The sequence below is a fragment of the Brassica oleracea genome, chromosome C8 (assembly GCF_000695525.1).
Source record: "Brassica oleracea var. oleracea cultivar TO1000 chromosome C8, BOL, whole genome shotgun sequence".
NCBI classification, from domain to species: Eukaryota; Viridiplantae; Streptophyta; class Magnoliopsida; order Brassicales; family Brassicaceae; genus Brassica; species Brassica oleracea.
The window spans coordinates 38,406,303-38,429,334 of record NC_027755.1 but is presented as its reverse complement, the minus strand read 5'-3'; the positions used below and the strand labels follow the sequence as shown (position 1 = coordinate 38,429,334).

The 23,032-nt window shown below is 37.0% G+C and overlaps 6 protein-coding genes across 7 annotated transcripts; 2 read left to right on the top strand and 4 right to left on the bottom strand.

Annotated features, from left to right (window-relative positions):
* Positions 1 to 583: 583 nt before the first annotated feature.
* LOC106309355 (putative F-box protein At1g12855) lies at positions 584 to 2,628 on the bottom strand. The gene is made up of 4 exons (XM_013746384.1): positions 2,623 to 2,628; positions 2,063 to 2,069; positions 711 to 1,917; positions 584 to 623 (listed from the first exon to the last, which is right to left on the bottom strand). The coding sequence occupies exons 1-4, from the start codon at positions 2,626 to 2,628 to the stop codon at positions 584 to 586; spliced, it is 1,260 nt and encodes a 419-aa protein (XP_013601838.1).
* Positions 2,629 to 4,386: 1,758 nt separating this feature from the next.
* Positions 4,387 to 5,201, top strand: LOC106308448 (ethylene-responsive transcription factor ERF088). The gene has a single exon (XM_013745614.1). The coding sequence runs from the start codon at positions 4,424 to 4,426 to the stop codon at positions 5,105 to 5,107; it is 684 nt and encodes a 227-aa protein (XP_013601068.1). The 5' UTR covers positions 4,387 to 4,423; the 3' UTR covers positions 5,108 to 5,201.
* LOC106308443 (glyceraldehyde-3-phosphate dehydrogenase GAPA2, chloroplastic) lies at positions 5,181 to 7,278 on the bottom strand. 2 transcript variants are annotated; one of them, XM_013745604.1, is made up of 5 exons: positions 7,117 to 7,278; positions 6,935 to 7,039; positions 6,504 to 6,808; positions 6,186 to 6,430; positions 5,181 to 5,798 (listed from the first exon to the last, which is right to left on the bottom strand). In XM_013745604.1, the coding sequence occupies exons 1-5, from the start codon at positions 7,156 to 7,158 to the stop codon at positions 5,296 to 5,298; spliced, it is 1,200 nt and encodes a 399-aa protein (XP_013601058.1). In that variant the 5' UTR covers positions 7,159 to 7,278; the 3' UTR covers positions 5,181 to 5,295. The 2 variants fall into 2 exon arrangements, with proteins under 2 accessions (XP_013601058.1, XP_013601059.1); XM_013745605.1 differs by lacking the exons at positions 6,935 to 7,039; positions 7,117 to 7,278 and having other exon boundaries at positions 6,500 to 6,705.
* Positions 7,279 to 7,952: 674 nt separating this feature from the next.
* On the bottom strand, positions 7,953 to 9,219 carry LOC106308445 (WD repeat-containing protein LWD1). The gene has a single exon (XM_013745609.1). It carries the CDS (start codon positions 9,137 to 9,139, stop codon positions 8,099 to 8,101), a length of 1,041 nt encoding a protein of 346 aa, XP_013601063.1. The 5' UTR covers positions 9,140 to 9,219; the 3' UTR covers positions 7,953 to 8,098.
* Positions 9,220 to 9,471: 252 nt separating this feature from the next.
* LOC106308430 (importin-13) lies at positions 9,472 to 15,980 on the bottom strand. Its single transcript, XM_013745591.1, has 24 exons — positions 15,707 to 15,980; positions 15,535 to 15,633; positions 15,236 to 15,442; positions 15,045 to 15,164; positions 14,871 to 14,954; positions 14,726 to 14,782; positions 14,411 to 14,539; positions 14,223 to 14,284; positions 13,934 to 13,990; positions 13,695 to 13,818; positions 13,306 to 13,440; positions 12,852 to 12,932; positions 12,622 to 12,735; positions 12,445 to 12,524; positions 12,129 to 12,264; positions 11,875 to 12,024; positions 11,635 to 11,720; positions 11,294 to 11,481; positions 10,980 to 11,072; positions 10,659 to 10,846; positions 10,453 to 10,564; positions 10,213 to 10,370; positions 10,023 to 10,139; positions 9,472 to 9,933 (listed from the first exon to the last, which is right to left on the bottom strand). The coding sequence occupies exons 1-24, from the start codon at positions 15,911 to 15,913 to the stop codon at positions 9,691 to 9,693; spliced, it is 3,027 nt and encodes a 1,008-aa protein (XP_013601045.1). The 5' UTR covers positions 15,914 to 15,980; the 3' UTR covers positions 9,472 to 9,690.
* Positions 15,981 to 17,992: 2,012 nt separating this feature from the next.
* LOC106308438 (protein TRANSPARENT TESTA 12) lies at positions 17,993 to 22,720 on the top strand. Its single transcript, XM_013745600.1, has 8 exons — positions 17,993 to 18,414; positions 18,972 to 19,513; positions 19,595 to 19,681; positions 20,219 to 20,275; positions 20,357 to 20,595; positions 22,244 to 22,362; positions 22,459 to 22,545; positions 22,638 to 22,720. The coding sequence occupies exons 1-8, from the start codon at positions 18,055 to 18,057 to the stop codon at positions 22,704 to 22,706; spliced, it is 1,560 nt and encodes a 519-aa protein (XP_013601054.1). The 5' UTR covers positions 17,993 to 18,054; the 3' UTR covers positions 22,707 to 22,720.
* The last annotated feature ends 312 nt before the right edge of the window (positions 22,721 to 23,032 follow it).

Sequence of the window (23,032 nt, the reverse complement as noted above, 5' to 3'; positions counted from 1 at the left end):
CAGTGTGAGTGTGCTGGATCCTTTAGATGCAAAGAGAGTGGTTCGGATTTCCTCAAGAGGATGGAGGTTTTCTTGGATATTATTAGTTGAGTTCAAGGTCAACGAAGAAGAAGAAGCTCCAAATGGAAAATGATTCTTGTTATTAGATCTTTCTGTTACAAGTTGCTTTATATAGCAACGGTCATCCGGTTTACAATAAACCAAAATCTAATAAACTCTATAACCGGTTTATATCAACCCGAATTGAATCATGTATGTTAATATTCCCCCTCAAGACGACGAGTATAAAGAAACGTAGAGACATCTTGCCAATCAAGGAATGAAATAAACCAGGAAACAATGGCTTGGTGAAGACGTCAGCCAGCTGATTCTCACTGCGAACGTGCAAAGTCTTGATTAAGCCACTCACAATGCAACTTTCTTACTTAGTTTCATCGATTTTAATCATGCATGCATGTATTTCAGATTAGAATTGTTTAATTATAGCTTTGAGTAATATATGTTTATGTACATAACTTGTAAACTTGATGGTCTTTGAAAACTGAAAAGAATTCATATTCTCTGGAAATGTTTGAGTTTGGTCTTAGACTTTGATGTTTGAAATAAACACTGTAGCCTCAGTTCTAGTTAAATGCAAACATAATGGAAAAACATAAGAAACAAGACACATAATCAATAAAACATAAAGAAATGTTATGATTCTTACATACTTCCAAATATGCTTATAATCGACCAAAAAGGCATATATATTAGAGATCAGACTCTCAAAATATGGCCTACAAAATTTATGTGAATGGATATCGATTATACGTACAGATCTTGTTTGGAGATTGAGTATTACCAGATTCCCTGAACATGGATGTGAGAGCAACATCTTCTTCTTCTTCTTCCACATTGTCACCGGTAACCAAGACTCATCGCCAATCCAAGAGAGTGGAGTAGAAAGATAATCAATCGTAAAAATCTTCTCCCACATGTCTTCTGATGACTTTAATCTCCAAAACTCTTTGTCTAGTAGACTGGTGGTTGTCAATATACACAAACGATTATCCAGAGTGCACATGCTACTATGATAAGGAACTGAACTAGAAGTAACTGGATGAATCTTAGGCAGCAACCGAAATTTTTCAGTATGAATATCGAAAGCTATTACGTCGATTTTGTAGTTGTTATTTAATTCCGTGAACCAATAAACTGACCCGTTGGCAGATTCGGGCACACCATGAATGCGGTAACTTGGAGTGCAAGTCAAGTATCTCCAAGCGTTTGTCCTAAAATCGAAAACCTCACACGTGGTGACTCCCTTGTTTGGAGGGAATGGAAAAGAATTATACAACCACACTAATTTGTAATCAACGGCCTTCACGAATGCTGCAGCAGTGATTAGTTTCGCTGGAAGGTTTGTGGGATTCAAAATCTGAAACCTAGATAGAGGAATATATCTGAACCAACGAGTAGCTGGATTAACTACATAACTAGATTTTGAGGACTGTATGCAGAAAAGACCGTCACAGCTTCTGGAATAGTGGATCCATCCAAGGAGCCCTAGAGGGAAACTGAGTTGAGTGTGGGATAGAGGACGACGACCTTCTAAGCAGAATGGATGAAACTCAATCTCTGTGCTAGTGATTAGGCTGGGGAGAAGCATGAGACTAGGATGATTCAGTTGGTATGATTCAGCTATCTTCAAGTGTTTTTCTGCGAAGCTGTGAGACTTGATCCTCAAGTTCCATTGTTTTGAGAGAGACTTGAATCGGATTAGGGTTTCCACGGGAAGTCTTATGAAGATTTCTTCCACGACGTCGTTTGGTAGTGATGACGGGGCTGTAGCTCGCTTCTCGTTAACTTCTATTTCTTCATGCATGCAATCCCTTCCATCGCTGACCTCTTCTTCTCTGCTATGAATGAATTGCATCTCTTTTTTTTATGATATCTTACGCCACAAAATAACAAAGTGTAACAAATTACGCGACACATATATATAAGAAAAGGCACTAGGGGTTATTTGGTAGTTATCGTTAAGTACTTAACATTCTTGGATTATGAGGAATAAGAAACGTACCTATAATCTATTAAAAAGGAAGTACACAATTAGATTATAATCTATTAAAAAGGAAGTACACAATTAGATTACACAATTAGATTACCCCTTAATTTTAATACTTATTTACAATGGCATGCCATTGAAATATTTATTGAACTTATATTTAAGTATGTCTATATTTTCCTAATTTAAATTATAGATTTCCTTAATCGAATCTTAACCAAAATAGATTTTCCAATAGATTTCCTAATATATTTCGTATTAACATATTAAATGTTTTCAGATATTTATTAGTAATAAATAATAAAGTAAAAACTAGTCCCACTAAAATTTGTGTCCACAACGATTATCGCAGTGATTCACAAACAAAAAATGGTCATCCACTAAACACCCCTTGCACCACTGGCACTAATCACTATCAAATACATCAAAAAGAAATTTCAAACTCATTAGAAATAAAAGATACAAACCCGGCGCGTATCACTGACAACCCACTAGTTTTACGTAAAAGAAGGAAAAAGATGTTGGAAGAGCTAGATCTAAACATTTTCTAAGCATCAATGTTCTTAATTACTTACCTTCATTTTCATTGATTTTAATCAGGGTCGGCTCTGGGCTTTATTTTGTACAGGTAAGAGTTCGATTCCTGCTTTTCTTTTATAATTATTTCTTTTTTTTTCTTTTGGATAATAATGCCTATTAAATTCTTGCCCCAATCAAAGATATGAACGATATGTTTACCTTTCCTAACAAATTTAGTCTTTTTATTTTAAAATACAATGTTAAATGATATAATATATTTAAAAGACCCATTAATTAGAGAATAACTGTGTAAACAAGAAGTGCTATAACAATTGACTTAACTAGCAGTTACTCATATTCCACATTTTATCTTCCATCGATCTAACTCTTTTTCTATTTCTTTTTTAAGTTTTTATAATTTTCTTAGGAATTTATGAAATCTGAACACATAAAATTATTAGAATTTGGATTCTAATAAACGCTTCACAAAGTGAAACTGATATTGATGTGTTAAAATAATTTTATCCTGTCTTGCCATATTATACAATTTATGTGTTTTTTGTTTATATAGAATAATACAGAAAAATAAGATTAGTAATCAATAAAAAAGATTGTTAATAGAACACAAGCTGACATGACCCACTTAGTTATTTAATTTGATCAATAATATTGCAAGAAAAAAGTAAAGAGCTGTATTTTTCATGAATAACGTTTTACGGTTTTGTACTTTTTCTGAAACAAATTCAAATTTAATAATATCTTTTTGATTATATATTTAAAAATGAGTAAAATGTAATTATAATTAAGGGGCATCAATTTTTCGATGCGCTTTAGGCACCATGTAAGTCTGGACCGGCACTGGTTGTAAACAAGCTTCAAGCTCTTATGCTTTCATCTCCTAATCGCCATAATCTTGTATCCCCAAAGGTTTTATTTTTGTTAGACTATAAGATGTGTTTTGTTTTGTCATTTGTTTCAGGAAGTTAATTAAGGAGTTGGGGAATTTAGAAGCAAATGTAGTATGTGGAGGAAGAATGTTATGGTGGATGCAAAGGATTGTCAGAGAGATCATTGGTACTATTTTCTAGTTGATTAGTTTTTTTCATTTGTTTCTCCTGGCTTTTGGATTCAATGAAAAGCTTAATCTACCAATGTGAACAACTTGAAACATGAGATGCAAAATTTCTTCAAACACATGTGATAGATATATAATATATCAATAATATTGTCTTGAACTTTGATATCTTTGTCTGTTTGAACTTTGATAAAGATAGAATTGTCTTCATATGCAATTTGGACACCAAATGAAAGAAGACAAAGTGACACCAAAGAAAACATAACTAATCACACACAGACCAATGCTTAAGGATTGAATTTAGACCCTTAAAAATCCAAATCCCTAAGCATGTGTCACATGTTCTCCCATTGAAAGTTTAGTTAGGTTTCTTGACATTTGTGCAGTTTTTGTCTTAAAACTAAATGACAATGTCCTTGTCACAACTTGTCTTTGGCTCCATACATTCTTCATTGCCTTGGTTGTTTTTTCTTTCCTTGTACGTAATGTTGTATAATGTAATGTAATGACTCAAGATGAATAATCTTGGAGATAATGTGTGGAAAATAGTAAGCAAAAGGACAAGAATGGAGAAAAATTGAACCACTTTCTTGTTCATACTGACACAGTCACAGTTTACAAGGAAAAGTAAGACTTTGAGGTTAAATTCTTGTAACTCCCAACCAATTCCTTTAACTTAATGCCAAAAGCCAAAAAGGCATCAATCAAGTTCACACAATATTTTGCTCTCCTCTCTCTATATATAGATAATAGCAAGCCAAAAGAGACTTAAAGAGAGAAGCATGTTGAAATCAAGAAACATGGGCAAAAGAAAACAAGAGAAGAAGTCACAAGAAGTGAAGTACCTTGGAGTCAGGAGGCGTCCATGGGGAAGATATGCAGCTGAAATCAGAAACCCTTTCACAAAAGAGAGACATTGGCTTGGAACTTTTGATACAGCCGAAGAAGCTGCTTTGGCTTATGATGTTGCTGCTCGTTCCATCAGTGGCTCTCTAGCCAAAACCAACTTCTTCTACACTGATAACATCTCTTTACAACCACAGCCACAACAGTTCTTACAGTCATCATCAGACAAAGCTTTTTTTGCTAACCCTGTTGCCTCTTTGGAACCTAATATGAGTTTGGGATCTTCTAGCTTCTGTTTTCAGCAAGAAAACAACCATTTTCTTTCTCCTAATCTCACTAACAGTTCCTCACACTATTGTCATGATGATGATCATGTTGGTAAAAGCAAAGAGATTTCATTACCTTCTTTGCCTAATGATATGTCAAGCAGTTTATTTAGTCGTCAGGACAAAAGAGAGGAAGATGGCAATGCAGACAAGATGAAGCTTGGCTCTGTTCTCACCGATGAAGCTCATTCCTTTGAGTATGACTTCCTCTTAACCGGCATGCCACTTTCTCTTCTCAGTGATTATAATGAAGATCTTCCTCAGATTATTGGATCTTCTTCATCTTTTATCTGATTAGTGTTGTATCTTTCTTTAGTATTAAAGACATGCTTCAAACCAGTGTTATGTTTGAATAAGGGATGTAACATGTTTGAATAAAGTTTATTACTATAAAATTGTAGAGCACAAATACATAAACTCGGGAACTACAATTCTACATTCCGAATCACATAACTGTATAAAAAAAAATGGAGCAGACATCTTCACTTCCAGTTATTGGCAACAATGTCAGCCAAATCAACAACTCTCTGAGAGTAGCCCCATTCATTATCATACCAAGCAATCACTTTAACCATATCATCTCCCATAACCATTGTGAGGGAAGAATCAATGGTGGATGACACATCAGAGCACCTGAAGTCGACAGAGACAAGAGGCTCATCGCAGACATCGAGTATACCTTTAAGCTCGTTCGCAGCTGCATCCCTGAACGCAGCGTTGACTTCTTCAGCAAAAGTCTTCTTGGAGACTTGCACAACTAAGTCAACCACCGAGACGTTGGGAGTTGGCACACGCAATGCGATGCCGTTGAGCTTTCCTTTGAGGTTAGGGAGGACAAGAGCCACGGCTTTAGCTGCTCCTGTTGATGTTGGAACGATGTTTAAAGCAGCTGCTCTTGCTCTCCTTAGATCACGGTGGCTTGCATCCAACAGCCTCTGGTCACCAGTGTATGAGTGAGTGGTTGTCATTGTGCCCTTGATGATCCCTACCATGTTTAACACATCACAACATTGATCAGCATTTTTACACATTGAAAAGCAACTTATGAGTTCACATAGGCCTTGCGTTCGGTTTCGTTTCTTTCGGTTTTAGAGATGTATGAACCATTCAGTTATTTATGAAATTCGGTCCGGTTTCGGTTTGGCTCTTTCGGTTTTCGGGTACAGTTGTAGGAACCGGCTAGTATCCGATAAAATTTTGGTTCCAGTTCGGTTCGAATTTGGTTTCAGAAATATAGGAATCACTGGGTTATTTGTGTTTGATTTCATATTTGTTTTCTTCTGTTCATTTTTCCGGTTCGGTTTTCAATTTTCGGTTCATATGCCCATGCCAAAGTTCACACTACAATATACTGATTGTATGAGATGCTTACCGAATTTCTGGTCAAGAACCTTGACGAATGGAGCGAGACAGTTAGTAGTACAAGAGGCGTTGCTGATGATTGTATCTTCATGGCTGTAAAGTTCAGCATTGACACCACAAACGTAAGTTGGGATATCTCCTTTACCAGGTGCAGTAATCAAGACCTTCTTGGCTCCAGCTTGAATGTGCTTTCCAGCACCTTCTCTGTCCACAAACACTCCGGTTCCTTCGATCACAAGGTCAATGCCTAGTTCCCTGGAACACCATCACAAAATTTTAAGATCAGTTTGAAGAATGATACAATCTTAAGTGTGTTTTTTTAACTCACCCCCAGGGGAGATTAGATGGGTTACGGTCAGATACAATCTTGATGATCTTTCCATCAACGGAGAGAGCAGAGTCTCCTGAAGGCTTGACATCAGCATCAAAGATTCCAAGGGTTGAGTCGTATTTGAGGAGATGCGTTGCTTGTTTGACACCACCAGTGTCGTTAATGGCAATGACATCAAGAGGAGAGTCTTTACGACCATGCCAACACCTCAAGAAGTTCCTACCGATCCTACCGAAACCATTGATGGCTACCTTAAGCTTGGCCTCGGTCACTCCTTTACTGTATCCACCATTGCTTCCCATCTACAACACATAAACAAAAAACAAAGTGTATGGTTTAATAAAATGCATTAATGGCTGATCATGGCATGCACGCTTGTTCTTGATAAGATATATAACACAGAAGCAATAGAGAGGAAAGGAACTCACTGCAGAAGTCTGGAAACTGACGAAGGAAACAAACTCATCGGAGGAAGACTTCTTTCCGAAGGGAAGAGCAGAGGAGTTTCGTAGTCCTGAGAACTCAGAGAAGCCCTGTAAAGCAAAGACATGAGAATACTAGATGATGATGATAAAACATTCGATTATGAGGAAGGACGATGAGACAAAACCTGAAGAGATGGTTTGGCGACAGAGAAAGTAGCCGAAGCCATGGCTACCAGAGAGAAGTTGTGTATAATGTAACAGCAGAAAAAAATGAGGACAGAAAGCAATGTTGAAGCAAGAGATTAGTAATATAGGAAAGAGAATTGCTGAGCTGGAAGGCAAAGAAGATGAGATTCTGGATAGCTTTGTCATTCGTTTGTATGGTTGTGATTTACCACTCTCTTCCCTCTTCACATTTGGTATATGATTTTCTCATTCACTAATCTTTTTCTTCTCAGTTGGGCTTCACAAGTGGGCTTCTCCATCATGTGGTCAGCATTTGCACAGTTATATGCCTTGTTCTAATCTTCCGACATACATACCTTCTTCGGACCATTGAAAAGTCAAAACTAGATTCTCTGACACCTCTTTGCTGCAGTTAAAAATCACACTCTTTTTTGTGTAAACAAATCACAGATTCGTTATAGTAGTTAGAGCTTTCATGTAATGTGAAGCCATTTACAAAGCCTTATAGCATATAATATCAAGGAGATGATGAAATGTAGAGACTTGACAAATTACACCACTGGAGTGATGCTTCTATAGTCTACACAGCTACTTGCAGGTCTATGTGAGATGTTTTCTCTGCAACTATTTTCAGCATTGGCTTTACAGAAAGCCATTCCAAGACACGCAGGAGAACCTTATGGAATGAGATGTGTGTAGTTAACTCTAGCTCTCCACAGGACTAATCAAATACATAACTAAACAATATTGAGGATACACACTTCTTCCCATGGGACAAAGGATCATCCTTTCTTATCAATCATACATCAATTATTCAACAACAGACAACGCAAGCTTTGCAAATTAAACGAGACCACCAAGATTCATTAATACGATTCAAGAAACAGTCACAGCAAGCTTTACATCATGATCATAGTAACATAACAAGAAGCAAGCATACGACAGAAAATGAGGTAACCACTAATTAAAAAAAAAAAAAGATCAAACCCTGAGAATCTGCAGCTTTGTCGAGAAAGCAATAGCAACCCAATCAGGCTGAGAAGACGACCACTGAAGCTGCTCAATCTCAGCACCAGCGGTGTAAGCAAGAATCGGATCAAGCCCACCTTCAACCTGCTGCCCCATCGACGAAATATCCCAAATCAAAGCCTGCGAATCATCCCCCGCGGTACAGATATGAGACGAGCTATGAGGAGCCCAAGCGATAGCATTGACACTAGCCTGATGCCTCTGAAGCTCCACCACAGGAAGCGCTGGGAAACGAATGTCAAGCACAACAACCTTAGCACTGTCCATGATGATAGTCGCCATGTACCTAGGATCCTGCTTGTTCCAACCGAGACGAACCAAAGGAGTATCAGGCTCAGAGCTCTCGTAGATAATCGTCGAATGCTCCTTATCGCGAAGATCAAACACTCTCACCGATCCATCAGCCGAGACCGACGCGAACACACCAACTCCACCCCAAGCAATGTCTAACACTTCCTTATCGTGAGCGATAAGCTGTGTATCAACAGCCTCGCGATCAATGTCCCAGATCGTGCACGTCGTATCGGTGCTCGAAGTCCCGATCCGTCTTGGCTCAGCTTCGTTCCAGTCGAAGGAGGTTAACGGTCCACAGAACTCGCTGTTCTTGTTGCTGTTGAGGCACGACTTGAGCTCGACGCGGGAGTGATCGTCGGCGATTCGCCAGAGACGGAGGAAGTCGCTGGAGGTGGCGAGGAGATCGGGGCGCTGGCACTCCTTGTCGGGGATGAAGATGGTCTTGGTGGGAGGGTAAGGGTGCTCGAAGGCGAGGTTGGGATCGGAGCGGATCTCGCCGTTGGACTCGTCGAGCTGGACGATCTCGACTCGGTTCGGGTACTGCTCGAGGAGGCTGGTGATGGCGAGACGGTACTTTTTGTCGCGGCGGACGCTCCAGTTCATGGCGTAGATCTGCCATGGCGCTTCGTAGGTGTAGATCTCTGATCGTTTCTGCTGCTCATCGGAACCGTCTTGGATCGGGTCGCTGCTCGTTCCCATCGTTGCATCAAGAAACCCTAGAAACCGCCTCCCTCCGCTCCTCCTTCAGGTTCTATCACTCACTCGGAGAAGATGGATAATCTTAATTTGTTATAATATTATTTAATTCGGTACCTTTTTGTCAAAACGTTGCGTTTCAAACAAAACGTTAACCGTTTTGAGCAAAATGTTGTCGTTTTGAGCAAAATGTTGCCGTTTTGAGCAAAATGTTGCCGTTTTGACATAACGATACCGTTTTTTTTAATAAAAGACTCCTCTTCATAGTTGCCTCCTCCCCTCTCCTCACCATAGATTATCTGGTGGAAAACAGAAACTATTAACCAAAAAATATGTTAATCCTCAAAAATATTTTATATTATTCATTCTGATCAGATCAAATCTAACAGAAATGCTTCAGATTCCTCATGAGGTTTATTTTCCCTCATACTGTACATCAGAAACAGAGCATTTGACATAAAAGAAGAAGATGCATTTGCATCATCAAATTCAAAGGCAACAACAATATAGAAATGAACTTTTAAGTTCAACAATAACAAAAAGAAGAGATTGATTCATATGATGTTTAGATTCGGATCGTTTCGATGAGAATCTGCAAAATCTCTGACTAATCGCTTCAATGCTCGACCGTGTTTCCCTTGCATATGTCCACCTCCTAAACTGTTACTACTACTTGCAAAGTTGCAGCTTTTGTTCTCAAGGTAATCGATCCCTGCACCTCCCAGAGCTTCTGACCATTCCCTCACTATCTTTTCTGCTTCTCCTTGCTTTAGATACTCGCTCGGAAGTGCCCACACCTGAATACAAAACATACAAAACCATAACAACAAACAAAACAGAGCCGGAGTTCTGTTCTGATGTGATCATTAGAGAGAGAGAGAGAAACCGCTGAGTTTAGCCATCCTTGGAGAGACTTCCAACACAAGATTTCTTTCCATGAAGTTCTCTCACATAAACTGCAGATTGCAGCTAACTGTTGAAGTATTGTCGAACACTTATGCACCTAAAAACACAGAATCCAAAGGTGAATCAAAGATCACTACATTTTGAGAGATTTTTACTAGAATGATTTTTACCCTTGACATAGCTGCAACTCCAAGTAGAGCATAGACTAGATTAGACAAAAGTCCCTCTCCACAGTGAGATACAACCTGGACAGAGACCACACTGAATGATCCTTCTGATTTGCAATTCACGCTTTCAATCATGGAAGATAGCGAAACCTCCAAGAAATCTGTACATGTTGTAAATTATGCTTATGAGGTATGGCAAAAGTTAAATGACATGTTTTCGATAGTAAACCACTGCAAACTTACCTGACAAGTAAGAGAGTGCAGCTAAAGCAGCACCTCGGTGCATAGCTGTACAACTAATAGCCGCTTTTTGGAAAGAAATTTCAAGAAGTGTTCCAGAATTACCCAACAGTTCCTGTTTCAATCAAAAAGAAAATATAACCAAACCTTCACCACAAGATGAAAAAGAAATTTTATACTTTAACGAGCAAAAGGAATGGATGCAACACCTTATGACAACCGCGGATTAATGCTGACGCGAAATTCACATATGCTTCCACCAAATCGGGTTCTTGGTCGCATATATATGACGAGTTTATTCCCATCAGTGATGATGCTTGAGTAAATCTCTCAAACGTGGTGATAAACAAGGAACCGTATTCTTCCTTGTGACAGAATTCTTCAGCGATTACACAGCCTGTGATAACAAGTGTGTAGAAAGGCAAATTTTCAGAGAACTGGCCGATCAATAACCACTAATTTATTTAAGCTTGCATCTCGGAAGATTATTCTCCAGCAGTGGAGCATGTACATGAATTAAGAAACCTCACCTGTTCTTATGTAACACTCTTGGCTTTGAAATGACAGAAAATTTCTCGATAGACACTCCAGTACACTGGGCAGTAGCAGCATAAAGTGCTCACCTTTAACAATGCAAATTTAAGGAGTTAAAATGTCAGTGAAACCAACTATAATACAAAATCATAAGCATACTCAGACTCTTGCAGTAAGAAAGCAAGTTATCATTGGTTCTGAGAAATTATCCACTACTGTAAAGGCTTTGGAATAGAGAAGTGGTCCAGGCTTTGAAGGCATAACAAGACGAATGTAAAGTAATATAATAAGGAGATGAGAAGTCTGAGACCTGACGACTGAACTGCCACTGAAAGAGCACGGCATGCTGCAGCAGCCAAACTTCCACTCTCCATGTGTTCAGACCTAAATAGCTTCTCCAATATGGGCCAGAATACAGTCAACAATGAAAGAATTGGACCGTCCGCCACAGGGACAGATGACAGAGACGTCGCAAGGTGACTGAGTACAGTTCCAATCCTGAATCATTGAACAAATGAAGAGCAAAGTCATCAAATCTTATATTCTTATGGAGTTTTGTACACCTAATTAAAAAAAAAACTTCCAGAGTGCAACCTATTAATGATAAATATTCAATAAAAAAAATATGGCAGGGTGTTCACAGAAACAGACCTGTAAAGACCTCTTGTAACAGAGCTCAGCATCCGAGTGTAAGTAGCTGGATTCTGTCTACCAGAAGACTCAACGTCATCATCTACCTAAAATCATATATGGTATTAGTTCAAATTCTATTTCGGAGGTGGATCATTTGTGGAAATTTAGCTGATTGCTTCCTTTAATACAGAGAAAGAACAAAAAGAATGACCAAGAACCTTGAAGAATAACTCTAACTGAACAATATAAAACACTTACAAGTGTTGACAGAACTCCATAACTTGACGAAAGCAATTGAGTTAATAATTTATTTTGTAGCTCTTTGTTAGCAACAGATCCAAGAATCACAGTGATAGCGCTAATGACTTCTTCTTCATCTTCTAACGCCAAATTCCACTGCTCCAAGCACTAAGAAAGGTAAAAGTACAATTATTCAGGGGACGAGATATATGCATAAGTGTAACTTGAAGCTTGTTTTAGAAGTACTGAAAGGGAGTGCATGAAGCTAATACCTCTCCTATCCACATTAAGATGTCTAAATTTGATGTTTCCTGGATTACAGCTGGTGCATCTTCACAAATTTTACGCAGAGCAGAGGCACAAGCATGTGTACAAATAGGTTCAGAAATCCCTCCTGCAAGAAATAATCTGAAATCACAAAAACCATGCATTATTTAGATTATCCGACCAACTTATGTTATAGGATATTAACATACACATCTCCTTACAGGAGACTGAAAATACGAATTAGAAAATAAAATAAATAAATAAAAACTTTTTAAATTGTATTGTATTATGTTGAACGGTCACTGAAGAAAGTAGACTTACAGCAAGGGTCTAGCATTACTTGGAGAAACAGAGATCCATCTTGAAAAGGAGCCAACAACATCTGCCAGTGATCTGTATACCTAAAAGTTCATCATGGTCAATTGTTGATTTTGCATTTAAAGTACAATAAAATTATTGGTAAGCCAGACGACAAGGAAAATGTATGAAATGACATACAACACATAAAAATCCCTTCAGTTCGCTGGATGGCCTGACAGAGAATGCAGAAACCAATTGCGCGATCAATGAAAAATCAAAAGCCTCTCCCTCTTGCAAGATAACTTCAGAAACCTGACACGGTAGAATCCTTAGTAAAGACAGGGATAAACAATACAAACTGCAACTCCTGAAAAATGTGAAGCTTAAAGATATCATCCCTGATTAGAAAAGAGGTCAGGTGTGCTCACCGCATTAAGAGCAAACAACTTCGCCTCAATCTCCCTCAAGGGCATCGAAACATCTGAAGAAGGCAGGCCACCAAAAAACAACTACAGGTATATTGGCAAGAAAAGGTTTAAAATAACTGAAGACTTTGTCACAGAACATGAGAGAGCAAAAACTACTTATCAAGCAACCATCTAACTGAAGTAATACAAAACACCACAGTAATGTTGTTCTGTTTGAGACAAGCAAAGTAATAACCTAAAAGACTCAGCGTTATACAGAGCATGGTTCACTAATAGAAAGTGAACAGATCCCATGAGAACTGATCAGATTCGGAAGAAACATGGAAATATGTTTTCAGCGTGACACAGTAAAACAGGGGAAAAAGGAAAATGCTGCCTGATTCATAATATAAATTCGTCGTGTAGCAAATACTGAATTAACTAATGGCTTTTGAATTGTGAAGTGAGGGCACACCTTACTCACAAATGTTGTAGGATGAAGTAGCTGACAAATATCTACCAAGAGCTCAAGAAGATTATTTCTAAAATGCAGCAGGCCATCAGGCAGGTCAAGCCCTGGAGACTCATCACTGGAGGTAAACTCTTCAACCTGAAGATAGATTGCTAATCAAATTTAGAAGCACAAAGAAACACTATCAGTACAATAAATAAAGCAGTTGTTCAATAATTTGGGACTCTTGTGAATATTCAGGAAATGACAAACTAAAAAAATCAAATATTACGTTGATACAGTGAGATTGGTTTTTCCCAAGGTATTGCTAGTGCTGCAACTAGTATGACAGCTTAAATACACTTACAAAAATGAAATAGACATTAAACTTAAGAAAGTTTCCAAGATGTAACCTGAGCGCGCAGCACAAGAGCATCAACTAAAGCTGAGAGAACTGGTAAAAATATATCTTTCACACGATTTGTCTCATTCTGTCTGTTTCCACCTAGGCTAAGTATATACGTTGCAAAAGTTGACCTAAAAAGAGGGAAAAAAACAAGTATGAGCATCTTTCTGATAGGAGGATGGAAAGAAAAATGTTAAAGTCCACATGGTTGTGAAGGAGCATAATAAGAAAGAAAGAAACAAATACCAAAACTGTACAGTCGAGTCTGCAATTTCCCAGTCTTCACTTGGAAATGACACACAGCTGAAAAGTAATTGAGGGGCAGTGAACAAGAGTACTGTAAGATGTTAATGGGAACCGAAAGAACAAGCCATGTTTGGAGGAGAAGAAAAACATTGAGTAAGAAGAAACTGAGAAAATCAGCTTGAAATTACAACTAACAAAGGAATATGGGTTAAGATGCTAAAGCGCATTGGACAGATTAGGTGCCTATTTGGAAAAACAAAGACACAAACAATAAATGCCTTATACTCACCTCAAAAGGGCATCAGTCAAAATAAGAGCTTCATGACTTGCTTCAACGATCAAGCATGGTGCCTAGAACATATTGCAACCCAACATGAGTCTCACAAAAAGAAGAAGAAAAAAAATATAAGTTAAGTGAAGAGTAATAACACCCTAACATGCATACTCATGAGAGGATAAAATGGAATAAGTACTTACAGCCTGTCCGATCTCAGACATCAAGCAAGCCAGGCCAGAGACAACTTTTGGGTCAGCATTTATAAGAGCTGGTTTTAGAAGTGTATCTCTGAGCAACTCTACTTTGTACAATAAAACCCGAGGAAGATCCTGCAAGAAGGAGACATATCAAAACTAAAGGAATCCAAAAGCAGATTCAGTTTTGCTATTGACCGATAGAAGATAATACGTTGATCTAAAACCCTATGCAACAAGATCGTCATATTACATGTGTTGAACCAATAAGACCAGAAGACAAAAATAGAAAGATATCAATAAAATGTAGTTCAAACATACCTCATGCCGAGTCACAAGTTCAACAAGCACCTCAATGGCGAGATCAAAAGTAGTACCCTACGGAACACAGAGCGGAGAAATCAAAACCCAAGGCAATTTGTAGAAAAGAGACAGTAACTTAAACTACACCAGTAATGAAAATCACCTGCAGAGCATTGAAGACATAGTTAAGAAGGGGATGTGATGGCACTGCGCCTTGTGGAATCTCAGAGAAACATCCAGCACGGACCTAATGATAACGAGTAAAGACATTAAATTCAAACCCAGAAAAAGAAAGATCACCACAACACAATTGCACATGAAACACAAACCAACATACCCAACTAAGTAAGCAACGAAGTATTTTCCGGTTGTCGTGCTGCGGGTAAAGAGGGGAGACGTATTGCTTCTCAGACTGCTGGAGTAAGAAGTCTAGAACCATGGAAGTATGCGAGAGCAACTGTTACAAAGCCAAACGCCAGGTAAGTACAACAAAGACAAAAAAAAAAACAAAATGATAAAAGGAACAACCTCTTGACGAAGATCAGACTGATGAGAAACATGGCGAGAGTCAGATATCTCTTCAGGAAGAACAGTGAGAAGCTCAAGCAAGACGACATTGCCATCATCATGAGCCTGAAGACTCTGAAGCGCGAACATAAGCTTATCAAAAGGCTTCGAATAAAGATCCGCGTGTAGAAGAAGCGCCGAGAGAGCTAAACATATCTGCGTCAAGAGCTGCAAAATCCCCAAAACTCCCAACACTGACTCATCACAAAACACACATAAACCCCCAAAAAAATCATTCCTTTCTAACGGATAAAACTTACCTGAGGAACGCCGGAGCTGTATCTCTTGGCGGCGATAAGAAGCGCGTTGAGAAGAGCGTCTTTGGCATTCGATTGAAGATTCGATGCTTCGTTCTGAATCTGAAAACCAACACAAAAGGAGAGGGTGAAAAGGGTTTTCGAGAATCGAGGAGGAGATGATGAAAGGCGAGACCTTTCGGCGGAGAATCTGGGCGGCGAAGAATTGGAGGTCGAAGAGAGAGACAATCGGAGAAGTGAGGAGAGAGGTGGAGACGTCCCAAGCTTCGGGGGTTTGCTGGAAGTGAACAAGCCATTGATTGGCGGCGACTCTGTTGGAAGAGAGAGGATCGTGATTCAAGACGTGGATTGCTTCTGCTACTTTCCTCTGTAACTCCTCCATTCACTCTAATTGTTCATCCCACACTCGTCTTCTTCCACTCTGTTCTATTCTACCTTTCTTTTTTTTCTTCAACTAATATTTAATGCTTATTTAATTATTTTTCTCAGTATTCGGATTCGATTCGATAATCTAGTTAGAAAGCAAAAAAAAGAAAAATATATTGGGCTTATCTTAAGTTAAAGGCCCATTAAACTAAAATTCGGTTCAATTACTGCAAGACCAAGATGAAAACCTTGAGACTGCGTGCCGTTTTGTGGTTTGCGTCAAGAATATTACCCAATTTAGAGTGAAAATGTTAAACAATGGATATCAAATCTATAAACCCAATAGGACCAAACTGTCCACTTCATGTCCCATTAAATAACTTGAAAACCCTATTAAGGATATCATTATGTTCTCTCTTTTTTTGAAACACACAAACTTGTCATTCAATGCAAAGTAGTTAGTAGGCCTGAGACTTTTATCCGAGATCCGGATTCGATCCGAGATTCGATCCGGATCCGATCCGAAAATCCGGATATCCGGAGGGGCCGAATCCGGATCCGGATAGTAAAATGTTGGATCCGTCAAAGCCGGATCCGGATCCGGATATCTTAATTTTTAAGTCCGGATATCCGGATCCGTAAGTTTTATTAATAAATATTTCAAAAATAGTAATATCTATATATAAAAATTAATTTTATTTAATATATTTTCATTTTTATAATAATATATATAAATTTTATGTAAATTTTGTAATATTGTACATAGAAATAATTAAAGATGTTATATATATATTTTAAATTATTGTTAATATTTTATATATATATATATATTAATATTATTTTTTATTTATTTTAAGGATCCAAATCCGGATCCGGATATCCGCCGGATATTACAATTTTTAGGAGGATATCCGACACCCGGATATCCGAGAACCCCGGATCCGGATAAGGATAGTAAAATTATGGATCCGCCGGATAAGGATCCGGATCCGGATACCTTAAAATTACCCGGATATCCGATCCGTCCCAGGCCTAGTAGTTAGGCAGCTGCCGTCACATGGAGCTTCTGCCTTCTGCACAGACACATGCTTACCAGAAGATTTGGCCATTGTTATCTTTCTTTACCGAGCTCTGGAAAACAGAAGTAACAAACGATTACATCATGGTTTTATAGTGACAATGAGAACAATCTAGACTAAGTATAATGCCAGCTCATGATGACAGCTAGAAAGGTATCAATCTCCTTCTCCAACGGATAGAAGAGAATCAAATCGGTTGGAGAGTTGCACTGTCATTGCCGTACTCTTTTGTCTCTGAGACTGGCAGTTGGTCTGATCATCCTTTTGTCTTGTGGGCTTCGGTAATGTGGCTCTTTGGGCTTGAACAGAAGATGCCGTGTGAGCCACTCTTACAAGACATGTGGGTTCTGATTTAGGAAATGGATTATTCCAGTTTCAATTTGGGCAATTTTAGTACCTAAACCAAGACAGCCTCTTACGATTCTATAACTAGCCGATCACTTGGTACAAGAGTGCAATGCAACGTTCAGTAAAATTTCATGTATGGCCTAAAGTTTTGTGCCCATGTCATTGGTTCTTTGATACAGTCCAATAAGTATCTGTGAGATCATTATGTCTTCCATTGGCCAAAGAACTTAGCTATTTGATTAAAATGTTTTACTATGTTTTCCCACTTCCTGGATATCACACTGATTGCTTTGCACGTAGCAAGATCAGCACATATGGAGTCCACGAAACAAAGATCTTAATGGTCAATAATCTTTTGTATATTTCTATAACCATTTATGAATTATAATTGCGTTCTTCTCCGCGTGTGTTGTTATCTTTTATTGTTTAGCCTTACCTAGTCGTGCGACGAAACATCAGATACGTCACCTTTTGATTCCATATGACAGTTATACAACACTGGACCGACACACACATAATATAATTTACTGTAGAACACTAAGTCAATATAATGGTCTAACTGGTGTAACGCTGTCTTTTACCAATGTCCAAAAACTCCCACAATACAAAATCTATAAAGACCTATAAAATCTTGTAATAGTGTCTATACAACTATTGATACATAAGATCGCAAGATCCTCTATCTTCTCTCTTACCTCGTAGGACTATCTTTCTCTTTCTTGGTAGGAGAATGGAGAAAGATAACAGTTTCATGGATCCGTTTCTGACCTCAACGGAGGAACTTGACCAGGCAACTCAGAAAGCATTGATGAATTATCTAGGAGTCGGAAGCAGAGCATCTTCTCTTGTCTCATTCTCCTCTACCGCCGTCGATATCCCGCCGATCTCCAACGTCAAAGACTTCACCAGGGAGTTTAGAATTGAGTCTAGGAAGCTATGGAAGCTAGCCGGCCCGGCCATTTTCACATCGATGGCCCAGTTCTCTCTAGGAGCCATCACTCAGGTTTTCGCCGGACATATTAGCACCATCGCCCTCGCTGCCGTCTCCATTGAGAACTCCGTCATCGCCGGTTTCTCCTTCGGTATCATGGTACGCATGTGAATATTTTGCATATTTAAAAACAAAACAAAAACTATTTATTATTAGGTTAAATACCATTCGATTATTGTAATAGTTTTAGTACATTTGAGCTGTGTTTTTATTTGCATAGATGTAAAATTGATGCCTTACGTATAGACTATACTTTGCAAATTAATTAAATTTCAAATTTATTTTAGAATCTATAGTAGTTATATGAACAAGTTGATGTGTTATTTGCATATTGACTATTTCAATTGTATGCATCAAAAATATTAAATTTATAGCATGAACAATATAGTCTCTCATATAATTATTCACAAGCAAAATAAATTAAAATAATACAAAAGTAAGAGAGAAAGTAGATAGAATTTTTTTTTAAAGACTCTCATTTTTTTATGAGAAATTCATCATGCATATGTCACTTATATAATGATTCAATTATTTAAAATAAATAAAATGATTATATAAATAGATTTTAATTTTTAATTTTTTTAAAAAACTTATATAGTGTTTACCATTGATAATGCTCTTACGTCCATGTATGGTGCAATTGCAAACATGACTAGCTTGGAATGGGAAGCGCGTTGGAAACGTTATGCGGACAAGCGTTTGGAGCAGGAAAAGTATCGCTGCTCGGCGTTTACTTACAACGTTCATGGGTGATTCTAACCGTAACCGCTCTCATCCTTTCTCTTCTCTACATCTTCGCCGCTCCAATCCTAACCTTCATAGGCCAAACCGCGGCGATCTCGGCCATGGCCGGAATATTCTCCATCTACATGATCCCACAAATCTTTGCCTACGCCATAAATTTCCCGAGCGCAAAGTTTTTGCAGTCGCAAAGCAAGATCATGGTCATGGCAGCAATCTCTGGTGTGGCTCTTGTGATCCACACGTTGCTCACGTGGCTAGTAATGTCTAAGTTCCATTGGGGACTTCCCGGTTTGGCTTTTGTGCTTAACACGTCGTGGTGGTTCATCGTTGTGGCACAAGTCGTGTATATATTTAGTGGTACTTGTGGAGAAGCTTGGTCTGGATTCACGTGGGAGGCTTTTCACAATTTGTGGGGTTTTATCAAATTGTCCTTGGCTTCTGCTGTCATGCTTTGGTGAGTTTCAAACCGGTTTTCCCGGTTAATTTGGTCCAGACTTGATCCAACGCTTTAATATATATATTCTTACCTTTGTAGTTTGGAGATTTGGTATTTCATGGCACTCGTATTATTTGCTGGATATTTGAAGAATGCTGAAGTCTCCGTAGCTGCCCTCTCCATATGGTAAAATTTATTATACTCTGTACTTGAAAATATAATATACACTTTTCTTAAACTATATCATTTCTTCGTGATATTTAAGGTTCATTCCCGGCTACTTAGGGCATCTCCAATGAGATTCTATTTTTTTCTCTATAATTTGCACTAAAATAGAGTAACATTTATTTATATTTCACTCTATTGTAGAGCAAAAAATAGAGTCCCATTGGATATGGTGTTAGTACCATTCTTAACTTCCATGATCTCTTTTTCTATTCATCTATTCAGATTAACACAAAGATTCTCTAAATAAGAGTAGACCTAACGTGCCTAGTAGTCTATTTGTTTTGTCTTTTGAGGCCAATATAGTTTAATACTCTAATTAAATATTTCACACATTTTTAATCTAATATTTCTGGATTGAATTGACGTACATACACGTCTACTCATTAATAACTCGTAATATAAGAACTAAACAAAATAAGAAAATTCGAATTTTACTACTTTCATTAGAAAATATTGTCTAACTATTTGTTTACCTTAACGGTGTGTTAAATGAAGCATGAACATTTTGGGATGGGCAGCAATGGTTTCAGTAGGGATAAACGCAGCAGTAAGGTAAAATACCCGTGTGAAAACTAACTCTTTGCAACTTCAACAGATCCCATAAGTGCCAAGCTAATAAATATGTTTTGGCAGTGTGAGAGTGTCAAATGAGCTTGGAGCTAGCCACCCAAGAGCGGCCAAGTTCTCTCTAGTTGTTGCCGTGATATTATCGTCAGTAATGGGAATGGCTATAGCCGCGGTCCTACTCATCTTCCGAGACGAGTACCCGGTTTTGTTTGTGGAAGATGAAGTTGTTAGGAATGTGGTTAGAGAACTCACACCAATGCTTGCCTTTTGCATTGTCATCAACAATGTTCAACCTGTATTGTCTGGTAATACTCATCAAAATCTCATTCGGACTCCTAGTATTTTTTTTTATTGAACTCTAATACTATGTAGGTAATAATCAGCTCATTGGAAATGTGATTATTAGTTTCGTTATTTTTAATAAAAACACATTAAATCTATTTAAACTGGATAGATTATTTTTTGATTTTTAAACTCCTAAAATATAACTATTATTTTAAATTAATATTTATTTTGGTTTATTCGGTTAGAATGTTTGATTTTTTTAGTTTTTTCGGTAAAAACCAAAAATTACTATTATTTGTTTATTTCATGTTATGAATTTTAGATAGTCGTCATGTTGAACCAATGGTTTCATATCATAGTTTGTAAACGGATAATAGTTCAAGAAAAAGAAAAGAAAATTATTATGACAAATCATTTCACTACAATTTGGTCGGTAGTGAAAGAAACATTAAGAAAAAAAATATTTCAACTTTCTAAAAAAATAGATACTTCAGTTATGGTAAATACTTAGTTACAAGGTGCTCACATCAAGGTGCACATGTATGTGTATGTAAAAGTATGTAGAAATAATTGACAAATATATAAAAATATTGTTAATTAATATTAAATGACATTTTTGTTCTAAATAATACATGAAAGATAAAATTAAAATTAATTAAAAATTAAAAAGGCCTTGACATTAGTGAATTTTTTTATATAAAGAAAAATCAATTGTATCCGTAAATAGAGGTGGGCACAAATCGAATATACGGGTATTTGAAGGCGTTCATGTCAATTCAATCTTTAGCTACCTGGATAGTCGGTGACTCTGATATCCAAAATGATTTAGAATTTTAAAAAATATCAGATTTGATCCGTAAATAAAATAAAATTTTAAAAATAATTGAAAAATTTAATAATAACATTTTATTACAAAAATAAAATATTTTTTAAAATTTTAAATTTAATACCTAATATAATAAATTTAATTCATAAAAATATTGTAAAACTTATATAAACTATAATATATATAGCATATATATATATATATAATTCTGTACATATATGTATATATATATGCATATAACAGATCAAATTTGATATCCGTTTCTAAAAGTATTGGTATTTGTGATTTGTTTTTTTTATTGTATTTTAGTATTTGATTTGTTTCGTAGAGTTACGGATATCCATATTTTTTTGTTCAAATCAAAACGGATAACGAATCGAATCAAAATATATAAATATTTTGCCCAGCTTTATCCGTAAACAATAAAAATAATATATATAGTTTAGCTTTTGATTCGTTATTTGTTTTGATTCGAACCGAAAAATCCAAAATTTTATTGGAACAATGCATGTGAGTTTTATATTAAAAAATACAAAGTACATAGTATGAACACATTTATAAATATAGTGTGAACGTATTAGCATATTTATTATCAAATCATTGTGAGACTATCACGTGTCTATTATAGTGTGAATGCATTTATTATAATGATTCTGATTTAATATATAAGGGATGTACGTAAACCTGTAACTCAATAGTAATAGTATTAGTAGTACTAGTTGGATAAAAGTGAAATGGTTTATTGAATTTATATGATATTATATATATATATATATATATGGAGTTCAAATTTTATCGGATGCATGTGACATTATTATGGTAAATAAAACTTGGTTATGTAGGAGTGGCTGTGGGAGCAGGATGGCAAGCGGTTGTTGCGTATGTGAACATAGCTTGCTATTACGTATTTGGAGTCCCATTTGGTCTATTGTTGGGATTTAAGCTTGAATATGGAGTAATGGTAATGAAATTACACATCCTTTCTAAACCCTTTTATTAAGGGGACGAAAGACTAGAGTTTTTTATTTTACGGAAACACTATATATATATTGATCAGGGAATCTGGTGGGGAATGATGACGGGAACATTTGTTCAATCGATAGTTTTGACTTGGATGATCTGCAAAACCAACTGGGACAAAGAGGTGAAGAACCAAAACACTTACTAGAGTTAGTAGACAAGAGACTAATTAATCACTGAATATTTGTTCTAATCAGTTGAGCGATATGTTTGTAGGCTGCAATGGCAGAAGAGAGGATAAGAGAATGGGGAGGATCAGAAGAGAAAGAGAATCTTTTGAACTAACAAGAGTGTTTTACTTTAAGACATTTTTCTGTCCGAACCATTATGAATTTTGATTCCCTTTCTAAACAGCTTTGACTTATTATACTCTGACAAAATACGTCATTTTTTTTTTCAGCAATAAACATTTTGAATTTTGACAATTGGTATATATCTTTAAGAAAAATGAGCAAAGCACGTGAACTACTAATCGGTTAATGAATAGATTCACACATCCCAAGACCCGATCAAATCTAGTTGATCCATTTAGTATAATCAATTAAGATAGTGTGACAGTCTCAGGTATGCATGTCAGCATGTGATAAACCCATTTGGTCTATTCTGATCCT

Excerpts from the sequence above, each read along its gene's own strand:
- LOC106309355 (XM_013746384.1), bottom strand. Across the intron at positions 624-710 it reads GATTATAAGCATATTTGGAA|AACTGAGGCTACAGTGTTTA; the intron begins GTATGTAAGAAT and ends GCATTTAACTAG.
- LOC106308448 (XM_013745614.1), top strand. The coding sequence starts at position 4,424 with ATGTTGAAATCAAGAAACATGGGCAAAAGAAAACAAGAGAAGAAGTCA.
- LOC106308443 (XM_013745604.1), bottom strand. The coding sequence starts at position 7,158 with ATGGCTTCGGCTACTTTCTCTGTCGCCAAACCATCTCTTCAG. Across the intron at positions 6,809-6,934 it reads TCAGTTTCCAGACTTCTGCA|ATGGGAAGCAATGGTGGATA; the intron begins GTGAGTTCCTTT and ends TATGTGTTGTAG. Across the intron at positions 6,431-6,503 it reads CCATCTAATCTCCCCTGGGG|GGAACTAGGCATTGACCTTG; the intron begins GTGAGTTAAAAA and ends ATGGTGTTCCAG.
- LOC106308445 (XM_013745609.1), bottom strand. The coding sequence starts at position 9,139 with ATGGGAACGAGCAGCGACCCGATCCAAGACGGTTCCGATGAGCAGCAG.
- LOC106308430 (XM_013745591.1), bottom strand. The coding sequence starts at position 15,913 with ATGGAGGAGTTACAGAGGAAAGTAGCAGAAGCAATCCACGTCTTGAAT. Across the intron at positions 12,736-12,851 it reads AGTTGTTTGCTCTTAATGCG|GTTTCTGAAGTTATCTTGCA; the intron begins GTGAGCACACCT and ends CTACCGTGTCAG. Across the intron at positions 12,025-12,128 it reads TCTTAATGTGGATAGGAGAG|TGCTTGGAGCAGTGGAATTT; the intron begins GTATTAGCTTCA and ends TACCTTTCTTAG.
- LOC106308438 (XM_013745600.1), top strand. The coding sequence starts at position 18,055 with ATGGAGAAAGATAACAGTTTCATGGATCCGTTTCTGACCTCAACGGAG. Across the intron at positions 20,276-20,356 it reads GGGATAAACGCAGCAGTAAG|TGTGAGAGTGTCAAATGAGC; the intron begins GTAAAATACCCG and ends ATGTTTTGGCAG. Across the intron at positions 22,363-22,458 it reads AGCTTGAATATGGAGTAATG|GGAATCTGGTGGGGAATGAT; the intron begins GTAATGAAATTA and ends TATATTGATCAG.